The sequence below is a fragment of the Kogia breviceps genome, chromosome 11, assembly GCF_026419965.1.
Source record: "Kogia breviceps isolate mKogBre1 chromosome 11, mKogBre1 haplotype 1, whole genome shotgun sequence".
In the NCBI taxonomy this organism is placed as follows: domain Eukaryota; kingdom Metazoa; phylum Chordata; class Mammalia; order Artiodactyla; family Physeteridae; genus Kogia; species Kogia breviceps.
In genome coordinates, this window is record NC_081320.1 from 58821230 (window position 1) to 58844226 (window position 22997).

Here is a 22997-nt window from a genome sequence, read left to right on the forward strand (position 1 = left end):
TTTTTTTAATTCTAACCTGTTGCACAATGATCTGGTACATAAATGCTCGATGAACTCAACAGAAGAATAACTAGAAATGTAATTTTATTTTTCACATAAAGGAATGAAGTGTGATTCTAATAACACAGATATATAAAGATATAATAAGATTAACAATATGATGTATAGGCCAAACCTCCAAGTGTATTTGAAAGGGTTTACTAACTTTTTGGGCCATACCCAAATCATAAATTTTCATATGCTTTTCATTATTTTAAAACCCAGTTGCCTACCCATTTGGGTATCCATTCCATACCCAAATGGATAACAGGTCCTCCTTATCCATTTACCTTCGTTTTGTGTGTGTCTGCACACTTCAGATTTTATTTTTCTAAATCTTCTATACCCCAGGGATGCTCCTGCCTATTTCATAGAATTTTACAATGTTAGAGCCTATAGGACTCAATCATCTAGCCCAATCCTCTCTTGTATGTAGGAGGAAATGTATAATCAGCAAAGTGAGAAAGAGAACATCAACCTAGGAACCTCTGGTCCAGTGAGGGTAAATGGTTTGTTGTTCCTAAGGTGCATAGACGTTCCTGGGCTGATGTTCTCTTTCTTACTTGCTGATTATACATTTCTTATATAGACTGGATTCCCTATGACAAGGTTTTTTTTTTTTTCTATTGCTATTACACAGCACATAGGATGAAAAAATACAACAATCATGTGTAAGTTTGTAGGTGATTTGAATGACTTTGTATTTTATCTGAGGTTTATCAACTTTATGTTGGGTTGGCCAGAAAGTTTGTTCAGCCATCTTACAGAAAAAACTTTGGCCAACTCAATAACATTTTCCCAAGTCCACAGACAAGAAAATTTATCTAAGTGTGATAGGCTATTTATTTTAGAGTTGTAAAAATGTGTATTTCTTGTAGGTAATATCACACACATTGGTAGTGTGTGATATTATCTCATGAGTATCTTTGCCTTCTCCTCCTTTTTTGTTAGTCATATAATGACGTAGAGTGTTTAGCCAATGATAGATACATGAAAACTTTCTTTATTAGGTATTTTCCAGCAGATGCCACAGCTGAGATGCTAGAAGAATGGCGGCCATTAATGTGCCCTTTTGATGTAACGATGCAAAAGGCCATCACTTATTTTGAAATATTTCTTCCTACCTCCCTTTCTCCAGAACTTCATCATAAAGGTTTTAAGTAAGTATATATATATATATATCTTGACAAATTCTAGTATATAGTAGGGAATACACACACATATATATATATACATGTGCAAACTATTAAAGCAATAATAAGTAAAAATTTTACCAACTCAACCATTACGTTTCTTATACTTGAAGTGTGTGTGTAAAGGCTAAAGCAGTTAAATATAGGATTGCAAATAAAGAGAGAATAACGCTTGTATGTCAAGCCAAGTAAGATGTGGGTTTTAATTTAAGATATTGGGAGAGAGAATAATAAGTACAAAAAGGGGTTGAAAATTTTAATAAATAGGCAGTGGTGGAAATGTTAAATTGCATAGTTTAGGGAATGGAAAAGTGTTTTTCTAAACCTTGGTTTTAACCCTCATCATGTGTACCATAGTTTTTCTGTGGTCTTTTTTTAAACTTGTTCTAGTCTTTTCACTGTTTTTAAGAGCTGTATTTTTCTTGGATGACTACGGGTATATCATAAGCCCAAGAATGAAAATATTTAGACTGTACTTTTATGAAAAAAGTAAAAGGTATGAAGGAAAGACTGGAAGGATCATAGTAATTATCAGTATATTATGGGTTCACGCTTAGCCCTCCCACTCCCCCAGTATGTTTTCTGTAGTGAGATGTCAAATCTTCTATTTCAGTCAAATCAAAAATTTTGTATCTAGCTGTATGTTTATGAAATTTTAATTTTAATTAAAAACTTGTAATTTCTTTGACATTTGTAAAGATTGGTTAATAATATTCAGATGTTTTCTTGCCCCTATATTCTCTTCTACTGGGTTGGCCAAAAAGTTCATTCGGGATTTTCTGTAAGATATTACTTTTTGGCCAATCCAGTGTTGCTTTGATTTGAGAGTTTCCACCACTATAATTTAATTCCTCCTTACACTTTGTGACTCATTTCTTTTATAACAGGCCGACTAGTAATTACACCATTAACTAGCATTTACCGTAGTGCTAGTTAATGGTGTAATTACTAGTCGGCCTGTTAAAGGAGAGTACGGGGGAGTTGCAGGAACAGGTAGTAACAGGAAAGCATTAAAGCAAAAGGGTAGGGAGAGGAAGGAGAAACTTGTAAACAGTGTTAGATAGGGGTAGACAATTATTTAACAATGAAGTAGAAGTTTGATCAGATTATTCTTTTTAGCATAAATAAATTGAAAGGGGAATATTCAGAAAAAGTAGTTCTTTTTCCATTAAGTTTGTAACTTTCAGTATTATTTTTTCTAGGTTGTGTAGTTACCAGTAAGAATAATAGATTAAAAAAATACAAAGGATACCTGGCTTTGAACCACTTGCTATAAATCACTAGCTGTTTCTAACAACATTTTTCTTCTTCAGACTTTGGTTTGATGAATTAATTGGCCTTTGGGTTTCAGTGCAAAATCTCCCACAGTGGGAGGGGGTGAGTATCCCATTTTTTATTATATACTTTTTAGATTGGAAGTAACTATATCGGATCATTTGATAAGTAACTTCAGTTCCTTAGAATTGGCTATTAGCAGTGTTGTAGTCAGTTTTTTAGAATTTTATTTGCTTTATTCTAAGAGAACTAGAATATTCATTTTGGTTATATTCTTTATTTTCAGAATATTCTTTATTTTGGTTTTATCAATATCTGAAAGTATATACATGCACTGTGAAATGCATGAAGAGTAAAACCCTGTTGTTTATTTCCTTTTGTACCCTTAACTCACATGTCACTGGACACCTGGTGGATGTTTTCTTCATGTGTGTTTGATTAAAACTTATTTTTCTCTTTGCACTGTGGATGATGCTTTGTCATTTCCCTTTTTAAATAAGCATTTCAACTGCAATTGATTTTTAAATGGGTGACAAGAATCAGAACTTAAATTTGGAGATTTGAAAAAACTGAGTCATAAATCAAATATTACATTCAGTTGTGCCCATAGTGATTGTTCTGAAAAGAATAAGTGGATAAGGGGTGTGACTGTGACCCTTAAAAACAACAAATGTATTAACTGTCTTTTTTTTTGTTTACTTTCAGCAACTAGTAAATCTCTTTGCTCGATTGGCTACAGATAATATAGGGTACATAAATTGGGATCCTTATGTACCAAAGGTAATTAAGAACATTTGAACATATACAATAGTACTGACATTATCTTTTTGTCTTTAAGAAGTGTGTTTTGTATTCTTATTTTTAGCACCACATAAAATATTTTTTGACTGTTAGTAAAAACATAAGTAATTTAAAGGATGAATCGTTTATTTTCAAAAAGTAATTGGATCATATCAAGCTATCATAAATGTTTGATTATTTTGTCTTACCTATGCAGGACATGAACTATAAGTTTCAGAGTAGATAATTTAGAAAGTACTAGAACTGTTATTCAGGGTGTCATACATTAATCCCTTCTGACGAATTTTGTGTATTGTATTTGATTGTTCTTCTAGAGTGTTCCCCACTTTTAAAATCACATTGTATACTTTCCTAGAGCGCATAAAGCTAGAAAATGACTCTAGGTGCATTATTGCATATTCAGTGTTGTTTCACCTGCAGTAGAATTATCTGTGGAGCTTCAGGAAGGCTGTTATGGGGCATCCGGGTGGTTCTGATGTGCACACTGACAGTAGAGCAGAGCTGGGGAGCAGCAAAAGGCATATGCTCTGATTGCCTTTGCTTGTGCTGTCTTTCTCTGTTGCTGGCCAATAGCAACTAAGGAGGGAAAGTAGATTTCCCCAATCTTTATTTTTATTTATTTATTTTTTTTTTGCGGTATGCGGGCCTCTCACTGTTGTGACCTCTCCCGTTGAGGAGCACAGGCTCCAGATGCGCAGGCTCAGTGGCCATGGCTCATGGGCCTAGGTGCTCCGCGGCATGTGGCATCTTCCCAGACCAGGGCACGAACCCGTGTCCCCTGCATCGGCAGGTGGACCCTCAACCACTGCACCACCAGGGAAGCCCTCCCCAGTCTTTAGCCCCACCATATCTGACATATTTAACAACAGATTTTAAAGATAAATCTAATTGTATTAAAATACGGTTATTAAATGACAGATTAAAGTGCAGATTCTTAGGGGGTAAAGTCAATGGTAAAATTTTGAGAGGGAGAGTAATTGGCCAGAAGATATTTGTGTTTTGTGCATCCTTGGCTTGGAATGAGAGCGTAGGAAAATTAATTTTATGTGCATTTAGGGAGGTAGAAAGTAGTCAAAATATTTCACATTGAACTACAGTTATCTACATTTTGCCTTTTTATGTTTAACTAAGTCTTATTTGCCAATTTTGGAGTAAATGGATATGGGTGCTTCATAGTCACATGCCTGTGACCTCAGAGTGTCATTAAAGAAAGTGTACAGATATTTATATGAAATTCCTAAGGAATAAAGCAAATTACTAAACAGTATATCATTTTGCTTAAAAACCAATCAAATGAGAATATATATTCAATATAGTAACACTAATATGTAACACTTAGGTTATTTAATGAGTTATTTGATATCTGTAAATATTTATTCTTAATTCTTTTTGTTTTCTTTTTAAAGATATTTACAAGAATTCTGAGAAGCCTGAACCTCCCAGTGGGAAGCAGTCAAGTGTTAGTCCCAAGATTTTTAACAAATGCTTATGATATAGGACATGCTGTAATATGGATCACCGCCATGATGGTTTGTAATACATTATCTTTGGTTTATATGGTTTATGTAAATTTTGTGTTAACCACACAAAAAGTCTACATAATCACATAATTCTAGATTAGTGGTTTAGTTGGTCACTTGATTCTTGGATATTTCTGGTGGAGTAAGTTTATGTTTCTCAGACTCAGAATGTAGTCATAATGTACCATTTATAAATCTCCTTAATAAAGGACCTTAAAAGTAAGGGTCAGAAGTTCAGAGTTTTGATTATTGTGATCATTTTGTAATACATAGAAATATGGAATCACTATGTAATACACTGGAACTAACAGTGCTATAGGTCAATCATAGTTTAATTTGGCGGAGTGAGGAAGCAGTTAGAGTTTTAAGAGATTCAGAGTGTCTGTAATAGTTTTACAGACCAAGAACCAGAGTCATGGGTAAAAGAACTTTCCCAAGTCAAATTGATAATGATAAAGGTAGATTTGAACTCAGGGTTCTGCATATGCTCAATATTAATGCATTTATTGTCAGTGTTCACATAAAACATCATATTGAACACAAAGCTTATTGACCAAGTAATCTTAGTGAAGGGAAAAGTATGAAGGATTATTTTACTGACTGTCATCTTCCAAATAAGAGTACTAAAACAACTTTATACTGTAATTTTCTGAATTGTCATTCATATTGCCTCTACAGTTATCTCCTTTTTGAGTTATTCTGCATTTGATATTGTTCTGTGTTTGCTATTTTCTTCCAGGTTATACTGCTCGGTTGGCTGTTTCTGTCAAAAAGACAGAATGGTTGTGAGAAGTTTAGCTCTTAAATTTCATTGTAAGATTAAAAGAAAAGAAAATTTCAAGCTCTCTTTTTTTTTGTTATTTTATTAAACAGAGGGAAAATCCCATTTTCTTTCTGATATTCAACAACAGCAAAAACATGGATATTTAGTATTTTACATAAGCAATGAGTTGGAACTTGTTTTTTAGGAGCCACAGAATTAGATAGTGATTGGTATCAGCCTTATTTTAATGTTGCTGTTTCTCACACAGTTGTTCTCATTGGCAGTTTCATTTTGTGTTAAATATGAATATTTAATATAATTTAAAATACAACAGTGCTAAGTATTTTAGAATTTTGAAAATTTTGTTGGTATTTTGCTATGGAATTATGGTCTCAGTAGTTGCCCTGTACTAAATTGGGAAACGTGAATGTGGATTTTATTTCAGCAGAAAGACATGTTCCTTATGTAACTCGATATTCTGCCTTAGGTCTGTGCTGATTCTTTTTACTTGAAATATAATTGACATATAATACTATGTTAGTTTCGGGACAGTGATTTGACATTTGCATGCATTATAAATCTGTGCTGTTTCTTGAAAGATCATCTTGAGACAGATAGGAGGTTTCAAGGCCAAGTTGTAGTCCTTTATTCCCAGGTTGGTTCAACTTGCTAAGATGATTGCCAGCCTTTTCCTCATTGCTGCCTCCTCCCCTGGCTCCCTCCCTCCCCCCCCACCCCCCCGCCCGCCCAAGTCCTGCAGCCCAGGTTCTATGGTTGTTTGGTTGGCTGTTTTGGTAACAGATTAAGGGAAAAATTTTTTTTCTTTTTTGAATCACAATATGGTCACACATAACAGGTCTAATCACTTGAAACATTTAGAAGTAATAATAAAATATTTGAATGCATTTATGTAACTCTCACCTCCTTATTTCCTGCTGTGAGAACTTCTTCACTTCTTGAATCTTTTAAGGAATGCTTTTTATTCTTAATGTTGCCACACTTGGTTATTTTAAGATGGTAATCTTTTTTTTTTTAAGATGGTAATCTGAGTGAGAAAAATTATTTAACTGCAAGGAGTAAAAGATATTGTTATTCTAAATTGAAAGGTACCTTTTCCATTTTCTGATTTGGTTTCAGTAAGTTGCCCTTATTTTTTATTTTAATTTTAATTTTATTTATTTATTTATTTATTTGCCCTTATTTTCAGTAGACTGTCTTGAGTTGATTTGTATGAAGTTCATCTGGGAATTGTTTTTGACTTTTATTTAGAGGTAGGATTGATTTTTGCCAGCAGGATGAATATGAGCCATGTTAAGAGATCTGTATATAGGCCTGGGCCTCTTAACCCCTTCAGTTTTACAGATAACATGGGTACTGATATTTTTGCTCTTTTATCTGAACAGGGTGGACCAAGTAAGCTAGTGCAAAAACATTTGGCTGGTTTGTTTAACAGCATCACATCTTTTTACCATCCTTCAAATAATGGCCGCTGGCTGGTGAGTAATGTTCATTTTTTTACTCTTAGGGTTTGGAATTTTTTAAGATATGGTCACATGTAACTATTGCCTATTGTTTAACGTATGATACATTTTCTGTCCTTTGTCTAAGATTTGGCTATATGTCAATGATCAAGTTTACATTAAGTCACTGTGTTCATAGAACATATAGAAATAAAGATAATACTAGTGTGGTATCTGGTAACAAAATGCCACAAACCCATGGAATCATCTTTTCAGTTTTATCGTGTTAGTTTTTTTGTTTGTTTGTTTTTAAGTTGCCTGGTTAAAATGGCTTTTCATGTAATGGAAGATGCATGTGGTGCTAGATATTAAAACTGAAATTTGAAACACATCTTTATTATTATTATCAATGATTAATTGATAATAGAATAAGAGTATTTTATTCTACTAGTTAGGCCATACAGGTCTTTGTAATAAGATTATACAAGCTGTTAAACAGCAAGGTCCTACTGTATAGCACAGGGAACTATATTCAATGTCCTGTGAAAACCACAATGGAAAAGAATGTGAAAAAGAATATATATATGTATAACTGAGTCACTTTGCTGTACAGCAGAAATTAACACAACACACTGTGTTGTAAACCAACACAGTATAGTTGTAAATCAACTATACTTCAATAAAATTTTAAAAATAAAAAAATAAAAAGGTTGTCAAAAAAAGAAAGATTATACAAGCTGTTATTTTAAAAATCTTTACTTGGGAAGGTAGAAAGGAACTATGAATATCTATAGGGGAACTAGAACCTACCTAGGACCTTCTGCTTCTGTGTCCCCAGAACAAGTTAATGAAACTACTTCAGCGATTGCCAAACAGTGTTGTTAGAAGATTACATCGTGAAAGATACAAGAAGCCTTCTTGGTTAACTCCTGTGCCTGATAGCCATAAGCTTACTGATCAAGATGTTACAGACTTTGTACAATGCATTATTCAACCTGTCCTCTTGGCTATGTTTAGCAAAACTGGTAGTTTAGAAGCAGCCCAGGCTCTGCAGAATCTTGCACTCATGAGACCAGAGTTAGTAATACCCCCTGTACTTGAAAGGTAAGTATAGCTTTACTTGTTTCATTGAAGCCTCAGCTGTGACTACTGTTATTCTCTATACTCTTGTGCTTGGCTTTCTTTTCTTTTCCGTGCCTTCTGTTTTGCTATCTTTGTGCTTATTCCTGTTCCTAGAGGAGACAAGACGTTTTAACCTAATGATTGGTAACTTGATAAAGGTTTATTGGAGAGAAAAGCAAATTGATATGAAATGGATAAAATAAAATATTTTGAATTATTTGCATATTTTAGCTACTCAAGTTTTTGCTCATATATAAAGCTCTGGCTGTTTTTTCACAAAATGTGAGTGTCACTAAATATTGAGAACATGGCAGTGAATGTGATTTTGCATCTCTATTTCTCAGGCTCAATGATAGAGAAGAAAATTTGGTTACCTTTATTATTTTCATATATTGTATAACCTTGTGTGTATTATTTCTACAGTGTTGATTTTACTGCATTTGTTATTTTATATGTTGAAATAGTAACAAAAGTAGTTCTCCGTTTGCCTCATCACTGTCACAATATAGGCCTGGTGTGCTTCATAGGAGAGAGCCACTCTCAGTTGTCTTGAGTGTTCAGGAGCAGATTGCTTAAGCTTTCCATTATTCATTCCTTTGCTCCCTGAACTTCAACTTTATGATTCCTCTCTAAATGGCTTTGTCAAATGTAGAAGAAGAATGTTAGATTTTGGAGCCCAGAAGGATCTAACAGTTTGAGTTTCTTAAAACTCAGATTTGTCCAAGGTCCTTACTGGCAGAATGCAGATGACAGCTTATTTTCTGACTAACTGTTGAGACAAGAAAATTGGTGACATTTACTTGGCAAAGGGTATCCTGTTAAAGATCTTCACCAAAATGGGGATCCCCCTGTTTTTTTATGTATACATCTTGAGGCCTTGAAACTTCCAACATGTACAACTTAATTAGGAAATGGAATGGGGAAGTTAGGCAGTTTCTACTCTGTCTTCAGCCTTCAGTGTTCTTTGCTACTTGACCTCCACATGGTAGCAGAAGCTATCAGTTAGTGGCAAGTCCCTTGATGCTCTTTGGAGAGGAGAGACTTGCGTCTAAGGGGGGACTTCAGTTGTTTGCATAGTTAAAATTTTGAACTCTGAGGTGTTTTGGTGTTTCTTTACTTTCCCTTTGTTTTGCCTTATTTTAATGTTTTCCAGCTGATGAATTATGACTGGTGAGGTAAGTTTTTAGTAGAAGGAACAAAGCTTATAAATACAAATACAATTATCCATCACATTTTTCTTTAGTTCTCAAATTTTGGACAGATTTAATACCAGCATATTCTGTGATGTATGCTTGGCCAAGATAAATATTTAATTAACAAAATTGTCAATACAATGACATTTTTTGAGACTCAGTTGTAATATTGTCCTGTTTAGAAGTGGCATTGCTACCTGTTTTTGACGGGTTTTTTTTTGTTTGTTTTCTTTTTCTTCTTTTTTTTGGCTGCAGTGCATGGCTTGCAGGATCTTAGTTCCCTGATAGGGGATTGAACCTGGGTCATGGCAGTGTAAGTGCCAAGTCCTAACCATTGGACTGCCAGGGAATTTCCAAGCAAAAGTCTTTTTAAAAATATATATATATATTTATTTATGTATTTATTTATTTATTTGGCCACGTGAGGTCTTTTTAGTTGCAGCACATGGTATCTTCGTTGTGGCATGCAGGCTCTTTTTAGTTGAGGCATGCAGGCTCTTAGTTGAGGCATGTGGGCTCTTAGGATCTAGTTCCCTGACCGAGGATCAAACCCAGGCCCCCTGCATTGGGAGTGCAGAGTCTTAATTGCTGGACCACCAGGGAAGTCCCCAAGCAAAAGTCTTTTAAAAGTAAAAATGTAAAAAAAAAAATTTAGGCACTTAGTTTTGTATCGCCTGAAGACAACCTCTGCTAAAGAGTTTTTGGTTTGTTTCATCCATCTTTTAAAATAAGCATAGGTTTGATTTTTTTTAAATCCTAGTTAGAAATCCTTCTTTTTTCCTACTTATTTATAGTTAAATTTCCTTATTATTTACCTTTTCTGTATAAGAGGAATTTAAACTGACTGTATTTTGGATTTTTTTCCCCTATAGGATAGATTCTCAAAAGTGAAATCACTGAGCCATAGAGTGAGTGTTCTTGGCTCATAAATACTTACTTAGTGATCAAAGATTGCGTTTGTCTTATTCCCCCTATTTTATTCACTCTAGTCTCAGGCATATTCTCTTATGTTTCTGATAGCTGATTTCCAACTTTAAAATACAGTCTTTTTAAAAGTATAAAATAGACCCTTCAGCATTTTAGTAAGATTATTTTTTCCCATAAAAGGGAAGAGTGGGGCTTCCCTGGTGGCACAGTGATTGAGAATCCGCCTGCCGATGCAGGGGACATGGGTTCGTGCCCCGGTCCGGGAAGATCCCACATGCCGCGGAGCGGCTGAGCCCGTGAGCCATGGCCGCTGAGCCTGTGCGTCTGGAGCCTGTGATTCGCAACGGGAGAGGCCACAACAGTGAGAGGCCTGCGTACCACAAAAAAAAAAAAAAAAAAAAAAGGGAAGAGTGGAGTAATTGTAACTTGTTATTCCTGAATTCTAATAATCACTGACTTTTAGATTAGATGCAGTCCTATTGGAATGTGGAAATGGATTAAGATGCTGAAAGAATGCAAAAATCTACCAGCTAATGTTACTTTTCAGTGTGGAATTGGCATGTAGAAAGGTGGTAAGGTGGCAGGGTGTTGGGAGAACATGTACCTTTCCTTTATTTGGGTGATTCTGTTCACTTTGAGAGCAAATATTCACTCAAAATACTGTGCCAGCTACAAACCTTTAATCCAAAATGCAGTTTATGAATTTAGTGTGTTTAATGTGTTATGTATGTTTATCTGTGATGGAAAATTTTTTAAATTCTGTTTTCAAACTGTAGAACATATCCTGCACTAGAGACTTTAACAGAACCTCACCAGCTCACAGCTACATTAAGTTGTGTAATTGGAGTAGCCCGCAGTTTGGTATCAGGGGGCAAGTGGTTTCCTGAAGGTCCAACACACATGCTACCTCTGTTGATGAGAGCATTGCCTGGGGTGGATCCAAATGACTTTAGTAAATGCATGGTGAGCATATTTATGATTCTGTTTTGTATCAAGTTATAAGTGTGTAAATGGATATCCTATTACTTTTTCTTCAAATATTCTTTAGAACATAGTAAAGTGTAAAATTTGTTAATGGTAGCAGAGTTATATCTGTAGATGCCCAAGTTTAGATCTGTGGACAGTTAGTTGATCTATGTAAGGTCTTCCTTAGTAATTTCCCATAACCTGTGTGCATTTATGATCATATGGTGTTTTAAAGCTCATTATGCATTCCTATCTTCCTTAAGCAGATACATTAAAAATGATAGCATATGATCACTTGCGCTTCCATTTGTCTGCACTTGTCACAAGGAACATGATAATAATTACTGGGTGTAAAATGCCAGATTCCCCTTATACACACACCTTCTGACTTACAATATTGTTCACCTTCCCTCTTCCCTGATCTCTAGCTTCTGCATTAGCATTTTCTATTTACTCTTAGCTAATGTTATATTTTTGGTGGGAGGTACAGTAACTTATCAGTGACAAAAGATTGCAGAACTTTGTGTATAAACCTAACAAACTTCCAGAAAAATTGTTGTGGGATTTCCCTCAGAATAATTTATTTGATACTTTATTGTAGCTTATGGTATACATGTATTTTGGAACTAGAGTTATGTAATTAATATTAGATCTTTTGTATCTTCCCGTAGATCACATTCCAATTTATAGCAACATTTTCCACTCTGGTGCCTTTAGTAGATTGTTCATCTGTACTACAAGAAAGAAATGACCTCACAGAAGTAAGGACGCTTTCTGGTTGTAAAAGGGTTGGTTAGCTGAGTTCTGATTCTTACTGTATATGCATAGTAATATTTGATAGTTTAAAAGCAACTTTGCAGAGGTGCTCATAAGTTAAAATTACTGTTTTGTGACTAGAACGACATAAATGGAGGTCATCATTGATAAAATAATCTGCAGAGCACCCACCAAAGGGGGTGGTCAAAAATAGGCTATTTTAGTAAACAAGTGACATGTAAAGGTGTATTTCAGTGTTTTGTCACTTTTTAATGTTTTGTTAAGCAAAGGTTGTGGCATTGTTTTTCCATCTTATGTTAGGAATAAATCTGTTAAGGGGATTGGCATCTAATGAAGAGAAATTTTCTTCATTACTGTCTGGTTTTTTTTTTTAGAACAATTTTCTTTATTACAAGTATGTTACTACCTGACTTTTGGCCTTTAGATGTTTAAGTAGTGAGAGATAATCCTTTACACATACACCAGCAGTTTGAAAACTGTTACTGATTTTTTTAAAATGGCTGCCTGACTTCTGTTTCTGGCCCTTACAAAACATGTTAATTACTTCTTATTTTGGTTCCTGGAATGTAGATGAGTTATTCTAAATTGATACGGGATTATGGTGCTGTTTCTCACAGCACTCAATGTAATAATGCAGTATTAGAGACATTTTGTAGACTATAATTGAGTTTTGTTCAGAGAAAAAAATCAAAGACTCTTTTAAAATTTTCTCCACGTTGACATGTTACAGGTGGAGCGAGAACTTTGTTCTGCCACAGCTGAATTTGAGGATTTTGTCTTACAGTTTATGGACAGGTGAGCAAGTACCTCAGATATCCCCTTTATCTGACATTAAAAAATAGTGATGTCCTGTCCCAGCAACTTTAGCCTCGTTCTGCATTGCAACCTATATTTAATTATTGGGTTGGCCAAAAGGTTCATTTGTTTTTTTCTGTAAGATGGCTCTAGTAGTACTTAGATGTTTTTAACTTCTTTCTAAACAATTTTGTTAGATTGTATGCGACAGCTGTTATACTTAGAAAAAGACTTATCAAAAATTGGTGAATTTTTGTGTAGCCATTTTAATACTGAAGGTGGAAGAAAAAAGCAACATTTTTGGCATATTATGCTTTATTATTTCAAGAAAGGTAAAAACAACTGAAATGCAAAAAAAAGATTTGTGCAGTGTATGGAGGTGTTGTGACTGATAAAACATGTCAAAAATAGTTTGCAAAGACAAAAAGACAGCCCTCAGAATGGGAGAAAATCTTTGCAAACGAAGGAACAAAGGATTAATCTCCAAAATATACAAACAGCTAATGCAGCTCAATATCAAAAAGACAATTACAACCCAATCAGAAAATGGGTGGAAGACCTAAATAGACACCTCTCCAAGGAGGACATACAGATGACCAAGGGGCACATGAAAGGATGCTCAACATCGCTAATTGTTAGAGAAATGCAAATCAAAACTACAATGAGGTATCACCTCACCACAGTCAGAATGGCCGTCATCAAACAATAAATGCTGGAGAGGGTGTGGAGAAAATGGAACCCTCTTGCACCATTGGTGGGAATGTAAATTGTTACAGCCACTGTGGAGAACAGTATGGAGGTTCCTTAAAAAACTAAAGATAGAACTACCTTATGACTCAGCAATCCCACTACTGGGCATGTACCCTGAGAAAACTATAATTCAAAGGGACACATGTACCCCAGTGTTCATTGCAGCACTATTTATAATAGCCAGGACATGGAAACAACCTAAATGTCCAATGACAGATGAATGGATAAAGAAGGTGTGGCACATATATACAATGGAATATTACTCAGTCATATAACGGAACGAAATTGGGTCATTTGTCGAGATGTGGATGGACCTAGAGTCTAGAGTGAAGTAAGCCAGAAAGAGAAAAACAAATATTGTATATTAATGCATATATGTGGAATCTAGAAAAATGGTACAGATGAACTTATTTGCAGGGCAGGAATAGAGACGCATATGTAGAGAACGAACAGGGGGACACAGGGCAGGAAGGGGAGGGTGGGACGAATTGGGAGATTAGGATTGACATATATACATTACCACGGGAAAATAGATAGCTAGTGGGAACATGCTGAGCTCAGCTTGGTGCTCTGTGACGACCTAGATGGGTGGGATGTGGGGTGGGGGGAGGTCCAAGAGGGAGGGGATATGGGGATATAATAGCTGATTCACTTAATTGTACAGCAGAAACTAACACAACATTGTAAAGCAATTATACTCCAATTTTAAAAAATTTTTTGAAAAAATGTGGTTTGTGAAGTTTCATGTTGGAGATTTCTCACTGGACAGTGCTCCACTGTTGGGTAGACCACTTGAAGTTGATAGCAGTCAAATCGAGACATTAATTGAGAACAGTCAATGTTATACCACGCGGGAGACAGCCGACATACTCAAAATATCCAAATCAAGTGTTGAAAATCATTTGCATTAGCTCTGTTGTGTTCATCACTTTGATGTTTGGGTTCCACATAAGTTAAGTGCAAAAAACCTTCTTGACCATATTTCCACATGCGATTCTCTACTTAAATGTAATGAAAACTTTCCACTTTTAAAACAAGTTGTGATGGATGATGAAAAGAGGATACTGTACAATAATGTGTAACTGAAGAGACTGTGGGGCAAGCGAAATGAACCACCACCAACCACACCAAAGGCTGGTCTTCATCCAGAGAAGGTGATGTTGTGTATATGGTGGGATTGGAAGGGAGTCCTCTATTATGAGCTCCTTCCAGAAAACCAAATGATTAATTCCAACAAGTACTGCTCCCAATTAGACCAACTGAAAGCAGCACTCGACAAAAAGTGTCCAGAAATAGTCAAAAGAAAATGCATAATCTTCCATCAGGATAACGCAAGACTTCATGTTTCTTTGATGACCAGGCAAAAACTGTTACAGGGACTTCCCTGGTGGCACAGTGGTTAAGAATCTGCCTACCAATGCAGGGGACACGAGTTCGAGCCCTGGTCCAGGAGAATCCCACATGCTGCAGAGAAGCTAAGCCCATGTGCCACAACTGTTGAGCCTGAGCTCTAGAGCCCGTGGCTCACAACTACTGAAGCCCGTGCACCCGGAGCCCGTGCTCCGCAACAAGAGAAGCCACCACAATGAGAAGCCCGTGCACCGCAACGAAGAGTAGCCCCCACTCGCCACAACTAGAGAAAGCCCGCACGTAGCAATGAAGACCCAATGCAGCCAAAAATAAAAAAACTAACCAGCCAACAAAAAAACTGTACAGCTTGGCTGGGAAGTACTTTTTTTAAAAAAAAATATTTATTTATTTATTTGGCTGCACTGGGTCTTAGTTGTGGCATGCGGGATCTTAGTTGTGGCATGCAGGATCTTTAGTTGTGGCATGTGAACTCTTAGTTGCTGCATGTGAAGTCTTAGTTGTGGCATGTGGGATCTAGTTCCCTGACCAGGGATCGAACCTGGGCTTCCTGCATTGGGAGTACAGAGTCTTAAATACTGGACCACCAGGGAAGTCCCTGGGTGGGAAGTCCTGATTCATCCGCTGTATTCACCAGACATAATACCTTTGGATTTCCATTTATTTCGGTCTTTACAAAATTCTCTTCGTGGAAAAAAATTTCAAATCCCTGGAAGACTGTAAAAGGCATCTAGAACAGTTCTTTGCTCAAAAAGATAAAAAGTTTTGGGAGGATGGAATTATGAAATTGCCTGAAAGATGGCAGCAAGTAGTGGAACAAAAGGGTGAATACATTGTTCAGTAAAGTTCTTGGTGAAAATGAAAAATCTGTCTTTTATTTTTACTTTAAAACCGAAGGCACTTTTTGGCCAACCCAGTACTGTGTAAGGCTGATGCTTCTTCTCAAGTTACAGAAGGACAGTTGGTTTGTGATCCATGTACAAATTAAGTAGCTATCACTTGCATAGTCATGACAATAGATTTATCTAATCAACAACAAAAAATGTTAAGCCAGTTTTTAGTTGCTAAAATTTTACTTTCTTTGGGTTATTTAGATGCTTCGGACTTATAGAAAGTAGCACATTGGAGCAAACAAGAGAAGAGACAGAAACTGAGAAAATGACTCACTTGGAGAGTTTGGTCGAATTAGGTCTGTCTTCTACGTTTAGTACAATCCTCACACAATGTTCCAAAGAAATATTTATGGTAAGAGCATTGCTGCAAAGAATTAAATTCCAACTTGTAGTTTTATTTGAAGTTTTAAAAATTGAACTTCAGGTTACTTTGTATGCATATCATGCCAGCTTATCCTTTCTTTCCATACTAAAATTTGAAAAAGATGGGGAATTCTCTGGTGGTCCAGTAATTAGGACTCCACACTTATACTGCAGGAGGCATGAGTTCAATCCCTGGGGGGAACTAAGATCCTGCGTGCTTCATGGCGTGGCGAGGCCAAAAAAAATAATAATAAAATAAAATTTGGAAAAGATACACAGTTGATCCTCATTTGCAAATTCAACATAGTGTACTTGCTAAAATTTATTTGTAACCCCTGAATTGGTACTCGCAGTGCTTTTGTGCAAACTTTTAAAAGTGGCAAAAATTTTGAGTTGTGTGTGTTTACAGCTGAAAACGAATAAGGTGACACTCTGCCATCTTGTTTTTGCTCTCCTACTGTAATATAAACAAGTGTCCTTTTTTCATCTGTTTAATGCCAGATCTTTCACATTTTTGTGCTTTTTGGTGATTTTGCTTTTTAAAATGCCCCCCAAGGGTAATGCTGATGCACTCACTGTCTAGTGTTCTAAGCAAAAGATAGTTGTGATGGGCCTAACATAGAAAATATTAACATGTTTCAAGTAAGCTTTGTTCAGAAATGAGTTACAGTGCTTTTGGCTATGAGTTCAAGGTTAATGAATCAACAATGTATATTAAAGTGTCTTCAAACAGAACCACACATAAACAAAATTATATATCCATATATCCATCAGTTGATGAAAATGTAACCAGAGGTTTATGGGAACTTAATCCTGTATTTCCCCTAAGAACTGTGGTTCAGTATTTGCTAATTCAGTGCCCACAGTGATTTTATAGATTATAACTACTACAAATAACAAGAATTGACTGTATGTTTAAAATTTACAGTAAAATACTACTCGGGAGAAGAGTTTTGAAAATTGTTTATGCCATCACATAATAGAAATTAAATCCCAAATATAAAAATCTGGCAAACTATGATGAATGAGAAATAGTTTGTCCTCATAAGGCATTCTGTGAACATTCACTTACTCAGTATTAGTCGATACCTATTATATACAATATGGTCTTTATTTCATATTTTCTATTCCACTACTCTCTTTCCATTACTGTTTCTTCTTTCTCTATCTGAGATTATCATTGTTCAGTGTTTATCCTGGTTAAAAGCTAAACTGCCTTACAGCTGCATGAAATATTTATTAAGATTATGTTAGTATAAAGAAATTAACACAATCTCTTACTTAACCAAAATCTTTTGAAAGGAGTTGTTTATAATTTGCAGCATTGTCAATCCATGTCTAGAGCTAATTCTTTAATTCAGAAATTAAATTAAAATTCTGTGACTTGATTGTAAAATTAAATAGAATGCTTCAAGTCTTTTAGAGGAGAGAAAAATATAGTTTTTAGTTGTCAGAATGACAAACTGTAAATATTAGATATTACCCCAAATTCCCTCTGTTATATTGGATTGGCCGACAAGATAATTAAATTGCATTTGCTTCCAGCAGCTCTGGTTTTGTGCTTAGCATTTCTGCAGCAAATAAAATCTTGTGCCGCAAATGTTTTGTTCACATTAGGGTTTTGTGTAAAGGTTATTCATAGACCTGAATGTAGCATTATTAAGCAAATCTTTATGTATTCAGATGGTTAAATTTTTTCTACTTGGTTATTTTTAGTATAGTCTGAGTATCATTTTCTTTGGTATTTCAAAAGATGTTTAATTTTCTTAAACGTGCTGGTTAGACATTTTCATTTGTTACATTATCTTTCAATAGGTGGCCCTTCAGAAGGTTTTTAATTTTTCTATTTCACATATATTTGAAACAAGAGTTGCAGGCCGTATGGTGGCAGACATGTGCCGTGCTGCAGTGAAGGTGAGTTGGGGTTTTCTGGACTGATGAATTAATGAATCAATAGCCACGAGTTTTATGTGGTTAATTATTTTTGACATGCTTGTCATTCTTAAAATACATGTTTCTTTCAGTAGCTGCTTATAGCTCTTATTTGCCACTGAAAATAGAGCTAGTGTATACTTTGTGACTATTCAATATTTGTGCCTTTCAAAAAAACTTATTTATACAAATATGTTTTCAGTGCTGTCCGGAGGAATCTTTGAAGCTATTTGTTCCCCACTGCTGCAGTGTTATAACTCAGCTTACAATGAGTAAGTCTTAAGGTTATTATTCTGTATTTATAACGTTAGCAAATTTTTTTCTTGGTTTCTACAACTCTGTTGATGGAAACAGATTCTCTAAGCTATGCAATATTTTAATTTTACAGTTTGGGGTAAAATTGCTCAAAACAAGGTATCATCCGGGTTGACAGGTAGCTTAGAAATTTTACTCTATTACATTAATGTTTTCATACATACAAGAAGCATTCAGTTGTTGCCATAATAGCTTTTATTTTGTGAGATGTGTAGAGGCAGGTGTCCTGGTTGGTGTTTTATTTTCTTGAAAATTGAGCTTCCACCTCCTCTGGAGCAATCCAGCTTAACGAAGAAAGAAAGAAAATGTCCTAAAAGAGACTTTTCTCAGCTATTAGAAATATTAAATATAAATACTTTTGAATGATGCATTTAGTTAGATATTTGGTTTTTTTTCCTCTGATACTATTTTGCTATTTTTAGATGATGATGTATTAAATGAAGAAGAGCTAGATAAGGAGTTACTATGGAATCTTCAACTTTTGTCTGAGGTATTGTAAATCTTTGGAATAAGAAAATATTGCTGTGAAAATGTTGACTTGCTCTGAGGATTTATCCTGTTTTGAAAAATTAACTTTAAAACATGTAAAGTCATAAGTTTGAAAAATGTCTTTATGGGACTACAAAAAGTGAGATAATCTCATTTTCTTATTATAAAAGGAGTATGGTAGCTGTTGACTACTTCGTGGTCAGTGCTCTACCTGACTTTTTACTGATTAATTCAGCTGTGGGAAACTCTGACTGAAAAGTGTATCAGATTTGGCATCTTCCCACCCACCCGCACCCCATGCTAAATTTGGCTATCAGTCAAACTTCAGTTTCCTATAGGGGTTAGTTCAGAAACCAAAGAACAGAGAAATCCATTTAAGTAAGTTTTGTCTCTTTAAGGAGATAGCCTCTTGAAAAGGATGTTACTATGGCACTTCAGAGCCTAAACTCAGAAAATGTGTTTTGATCTTAAGAAAGAATTCATTGTTAGAATATAATTAAAATGATAATCCTAAAATGAATTAAAGTCATTTTAAGAAACACTATTACTATTTTAGACTACTTTAATGGCCAAACATAGTTAACTTTAATTGTTGATTCTTGATCTTTTAACCAAAATATCTTTAACTGTTTTCTTTTTAGATTACTCGAGTGGATGGGAAGAAGTTGCTTCTTTATAGGGAGCACCTTGTAAAGATTCTACAAAGAACCCTACATTTAACCTGTAAGCAGGGTTACACTCTGTCTTGTAACCTTTTGCATCACCTTCTTCGTTCTACTACACTTATCTACCCTACAGAATACTGCAGTGTGCCAGGCGGCTTTGACAAGCCTCCTTCTGAATACTTTCCTATCAAGGCAAGCATTTTCAATAATTTAGGATTCCAGGATATATTGGGTTATTTTTCTAAGGGATTCAAAGTGCTGGTTTTTTCCTTGTTGTGTATTAAGATGTCACTTCTTTATTTTTAACATAGATTACTAAAACTATTATTGGAATGTTTTAAACTTGGAAAGTGTAATGTAGTTCTCATCTAGCTCTAGTTTTCTTCTTTTCTGTTTGTATGTGAAATGACTTTTTAATGCCATATTTAACCTCCATAGTTCCATATAATTTGGGGGTGGAATGCAATAGCCTTACATAAACTTACTGTTACTCTTATAGTAAACTCATATTTGAATGACTCTTCAGGGAGACCTTTTTCAGGAGTGATAATGAAAGACTCCTATGATGTCTTCATACCTTTTTTTGTGCATTTGATGCCTTAGGTTTGGATTACCTGTACAGTTTCTTTTAAGCCTTTTAAAATATGTTTGTATGTTGTTTTTTCCAACTTCTCAACTTGCGAATTAAATGCTATTTTCTAGGACTGGGGTAAACCAGGGGACTTGTGGAATTTGGGGATCCAGTGGCATGTTCCTTCTTCTGAAGAAGTGGCTTTTGCCTTCTATCTGTTGGACTCTTTTCTTCAGCCTGAGCTCATCAAACTCCAGCGTTGTGGGGATGGAGAACTTGAAATGTCTAGGTTAGTTTTCTTTTATAATCAGTTAATGTTATATGGTTGTAGACTAAAAAATTCTTTTTGTGCCTCTCCCTCTCTCAATGGCATATCTGATTTATTCATTTTCTTTTTTAAAAAAATTAATTTATTTTTGGCTGTGTTGGGTCTTCGTTGCTGAACGTGGGCTTTCTCTAGTTGCGGTGAGTGGGGGCTACTCTTCGTTGCAGTGCGTGGGCTTCTCACTGCGTTGGCTTCTCTTGTTGCAGAGCATGGGCTGTAGGCACACAGGCTTCCGTAGTGGCTCGTGGGCTCTGGAGTGCAGGCTTAGTAGTTGTGGCACATGGGCTTAGTTGTTCCCCGGCATGTGGGATCTTCCTGGACCAAGGCTCGAACCCGTCTCCCCTGCATTGGCAGGTGGATTCTTAACCACTGCACCACCAGGGAGGTCCCTGATGTATTCATTTGCAATGTGTGTTTTGAATGTCTGCCATAAATGTGATCAGAAAACCATTTAATACATTTAAGTGGTTTTCTAATCACATTAATATAATATAAAACCATATAATGTAAAACCATTTTATAGTTTAATAATAGAAATTTTGTCATAATATTTAAACATCTTAAATAGAAAAACTCAGTGTTTTTTTTCTAGTTTTTTTTTTAACATCTTTATTTGAGTATAACTGTTTTACAATAGTGTCAGTTTCTCCTTTACAACAAAGTGAATCAGTTATACATATACATATGTTCCCGTATCTCTTCCCTCTTGCATCACCCTCCCTCCCACCCTCCCTATCCCACCCCTACAGGTGGTCACAAAGCACAAATGTGAACTCCCTGTGCTATGCGGCAGCTTCCCACTAGCTATCTAATTTACATTTGGTAGTGCATATATGTCCCTGCCACTCTCTCACATCGTCACTGCTTACCCTTCCCCCTCCCCATATCCTCAAGTCCATGCTTTAGTAGGTCTGTGTTTTATTCCCGTCCTACCACTAATCTCTTCATGACATTTTTTTTTCTTAGATTCCATATATATGTGTTAGCATATGGTATTTGTTTTTCTCCTTCTGACTTAGTTCACTCTGTATGACAGACTCCAGGCCCATCCACCTCATTATAAATAACTCAGTTTCATTTCTTTTTATGGCTGAGTAATATTCCATTGTATATATGTGCCACATCTTCTTTATCCATTCATCTGTTGATGGACATTTAGGTTGCTTCCATGTCCTGGCTATCGTAAATAGAGCTGCAATAAACATTTTGGTACATGACTCTTTTTGAATTATGGTTTTCTCAGGGTATATGCCTAGTAGTGGGATTGCGGGGTCATATGGTAGTTCTATTTGTAGTTTTTTAAGGAACCTCCATACTTCTAGTTTGTTTTTAATGCCTTCTATTTAGCAATGTCACTTGTACGTCTTTTGGGAAGTGTGTGTAAATATGCCCCCTTTGTAAGGAAATGCCTGTTTTTCTAGATTTGCCTTAGATTTTATTAGCTTGTTTCTTTTTAGTAATTCATACTATTGATATTAATATTACTTAGAGAAATATCTCTAAGATTGTTTCTCCCCCAAAGAGCTTTAGCACGAAACAATTATTTGAGACCACTAGACTTTTATAGTTTGAATCTTTGAAAGTTCCTAAAATCATAGTAAGAAAATTACTATGTGTCAAATAACAGGAAATTCTGATAAGCAAATCTTGTAGGAATGGGCTTGGAGGAGGAAGAAGTATGATTGACTTACGTTGGCTGTGTGGTACTCTGAACTGCTTTTTGGAGTAAATGTTTAGCTAGTCTTTTTTTTTTTTGCCACTCTGCATAGCTTGTGGGGTCTTAGTTCCCCAACCAGGGATTGAACCTGGACCTTTGGCAGTGAAAGCGCTGCATCTCAACCACTGGACCACCAGGAAAGTCCCTAGCTAGTGCATTTTAAAAGACAGACTATAGTGGAGAATCTTCTGTAATACTGTTTTCCCTTTTTGTTAGTGGTTGTGATCTTTGGGTAAATTGGGAATTAAATTCAGAATTGCTTCACAAAGGGCAATCAGTTGTTGTTACTTGTGATTATTTATAGAGCCTGTTTAAATGTAAGCAGGTCTAATATTATCAGTAAATATCTGTTTAATTACCTTGTACTATTAAGAGGGTAAGCTGAAAACATTCATCATTTCTATGCCTTAATTTTGTATATTCCCACTTGATAAAGTTTTTTACTTCACCTTAAACTCTACAAGGCTTTTTCTTAAATAGGGATTTGGAGTCTTCTCAAATATGAAAATGCTTTTTATTTTTTCTAGAGATGATGTTCTACAGAGTCTGACTATAGTACACAACTGTTTAATTGGCTCAGGAAACCTCCTACCTCCATTGAAAGGAGAGCCAGTTACTAACTTGTAAGTAAAAATAACTACTTTACATATTTTGCTGTTTTGCCATTTGGCATATATTTTAAGACTTAGTCACATAATGAGTCACTGGTTTTGTTATTGGTGTTGTTTCTGTATCACTTTAACCTTTTTGTCATTGTTAGGTCAAAAACAACTGAGGC

At 35.4% G+C, this 22997-nt stretch overlaps 1 protein-coding gene across 2 annotated transcripts in view; it reads left to right on the forward strand.

Annotated features, from left to right (window-relative positions):
• PSME4 (proteasome activator subunit 4) overlaps positions 1 to 22997 on the forward strand; it is a 102236-nt gene that overhangs the window by 41312 nt on the left and 37927 nt on the right. For both annotated transcript variants that reach the window (XM_067007603.1, XM_059078931.2), the window contains 16 exons: positions 1050 to 1199; positions 2546 to 2609; positions 3213 to 3287; positions 4715 to 4837; positions 6995 to 7087; positions 7890 to 8155; positions 11070 to 11256; positions 11931 to 12020; positions 12767 to 12831; positions 16044 to 16194; positions 18021 to 18119; positions 18340 to 18409; positions 18875 to 18942; positions 19583 to 19798; positions 20309 to 20466; positions 22747 to 22842. In XM_067007603.1, coding sequence (XP_066863704.1) covers positions 1050 to 1199; positions 2546 to 2609; positions 3213 to 3287; positions 4715 to 4837; positions 6995 to 7087; positions 7890 to 8155; positions 11070 to 11256; positions 11931 to 12020; positions 12767 to 12831; positions 16044 to 16194; positions 18021 to 18119; positions 18340 to 18409; positions 18875 to 18942; positions 19583 to 19798; positions 20309 to 20466; positions 22747 to 22842 — 1971 coding nt within the window. The remainder of the gene's footprint in view (positions 1 to 1049; positions 1200 to 2545; positions 2610 to 3212; positions 3288 to 4714; positions 4838 to 6994; positions 7088 to 7889; positions 8156 to 11069; positions 11257 to 11930; positions 12021 to 12766; positions 12832 to 16043; positions 16195 to 18020; positions 18120 to 18339; positions 18410 to 18874; positions 18943 to 19582; positions 19799 to 20308; positions 20467 to 22746; positions 22843 to 22997) is intronic.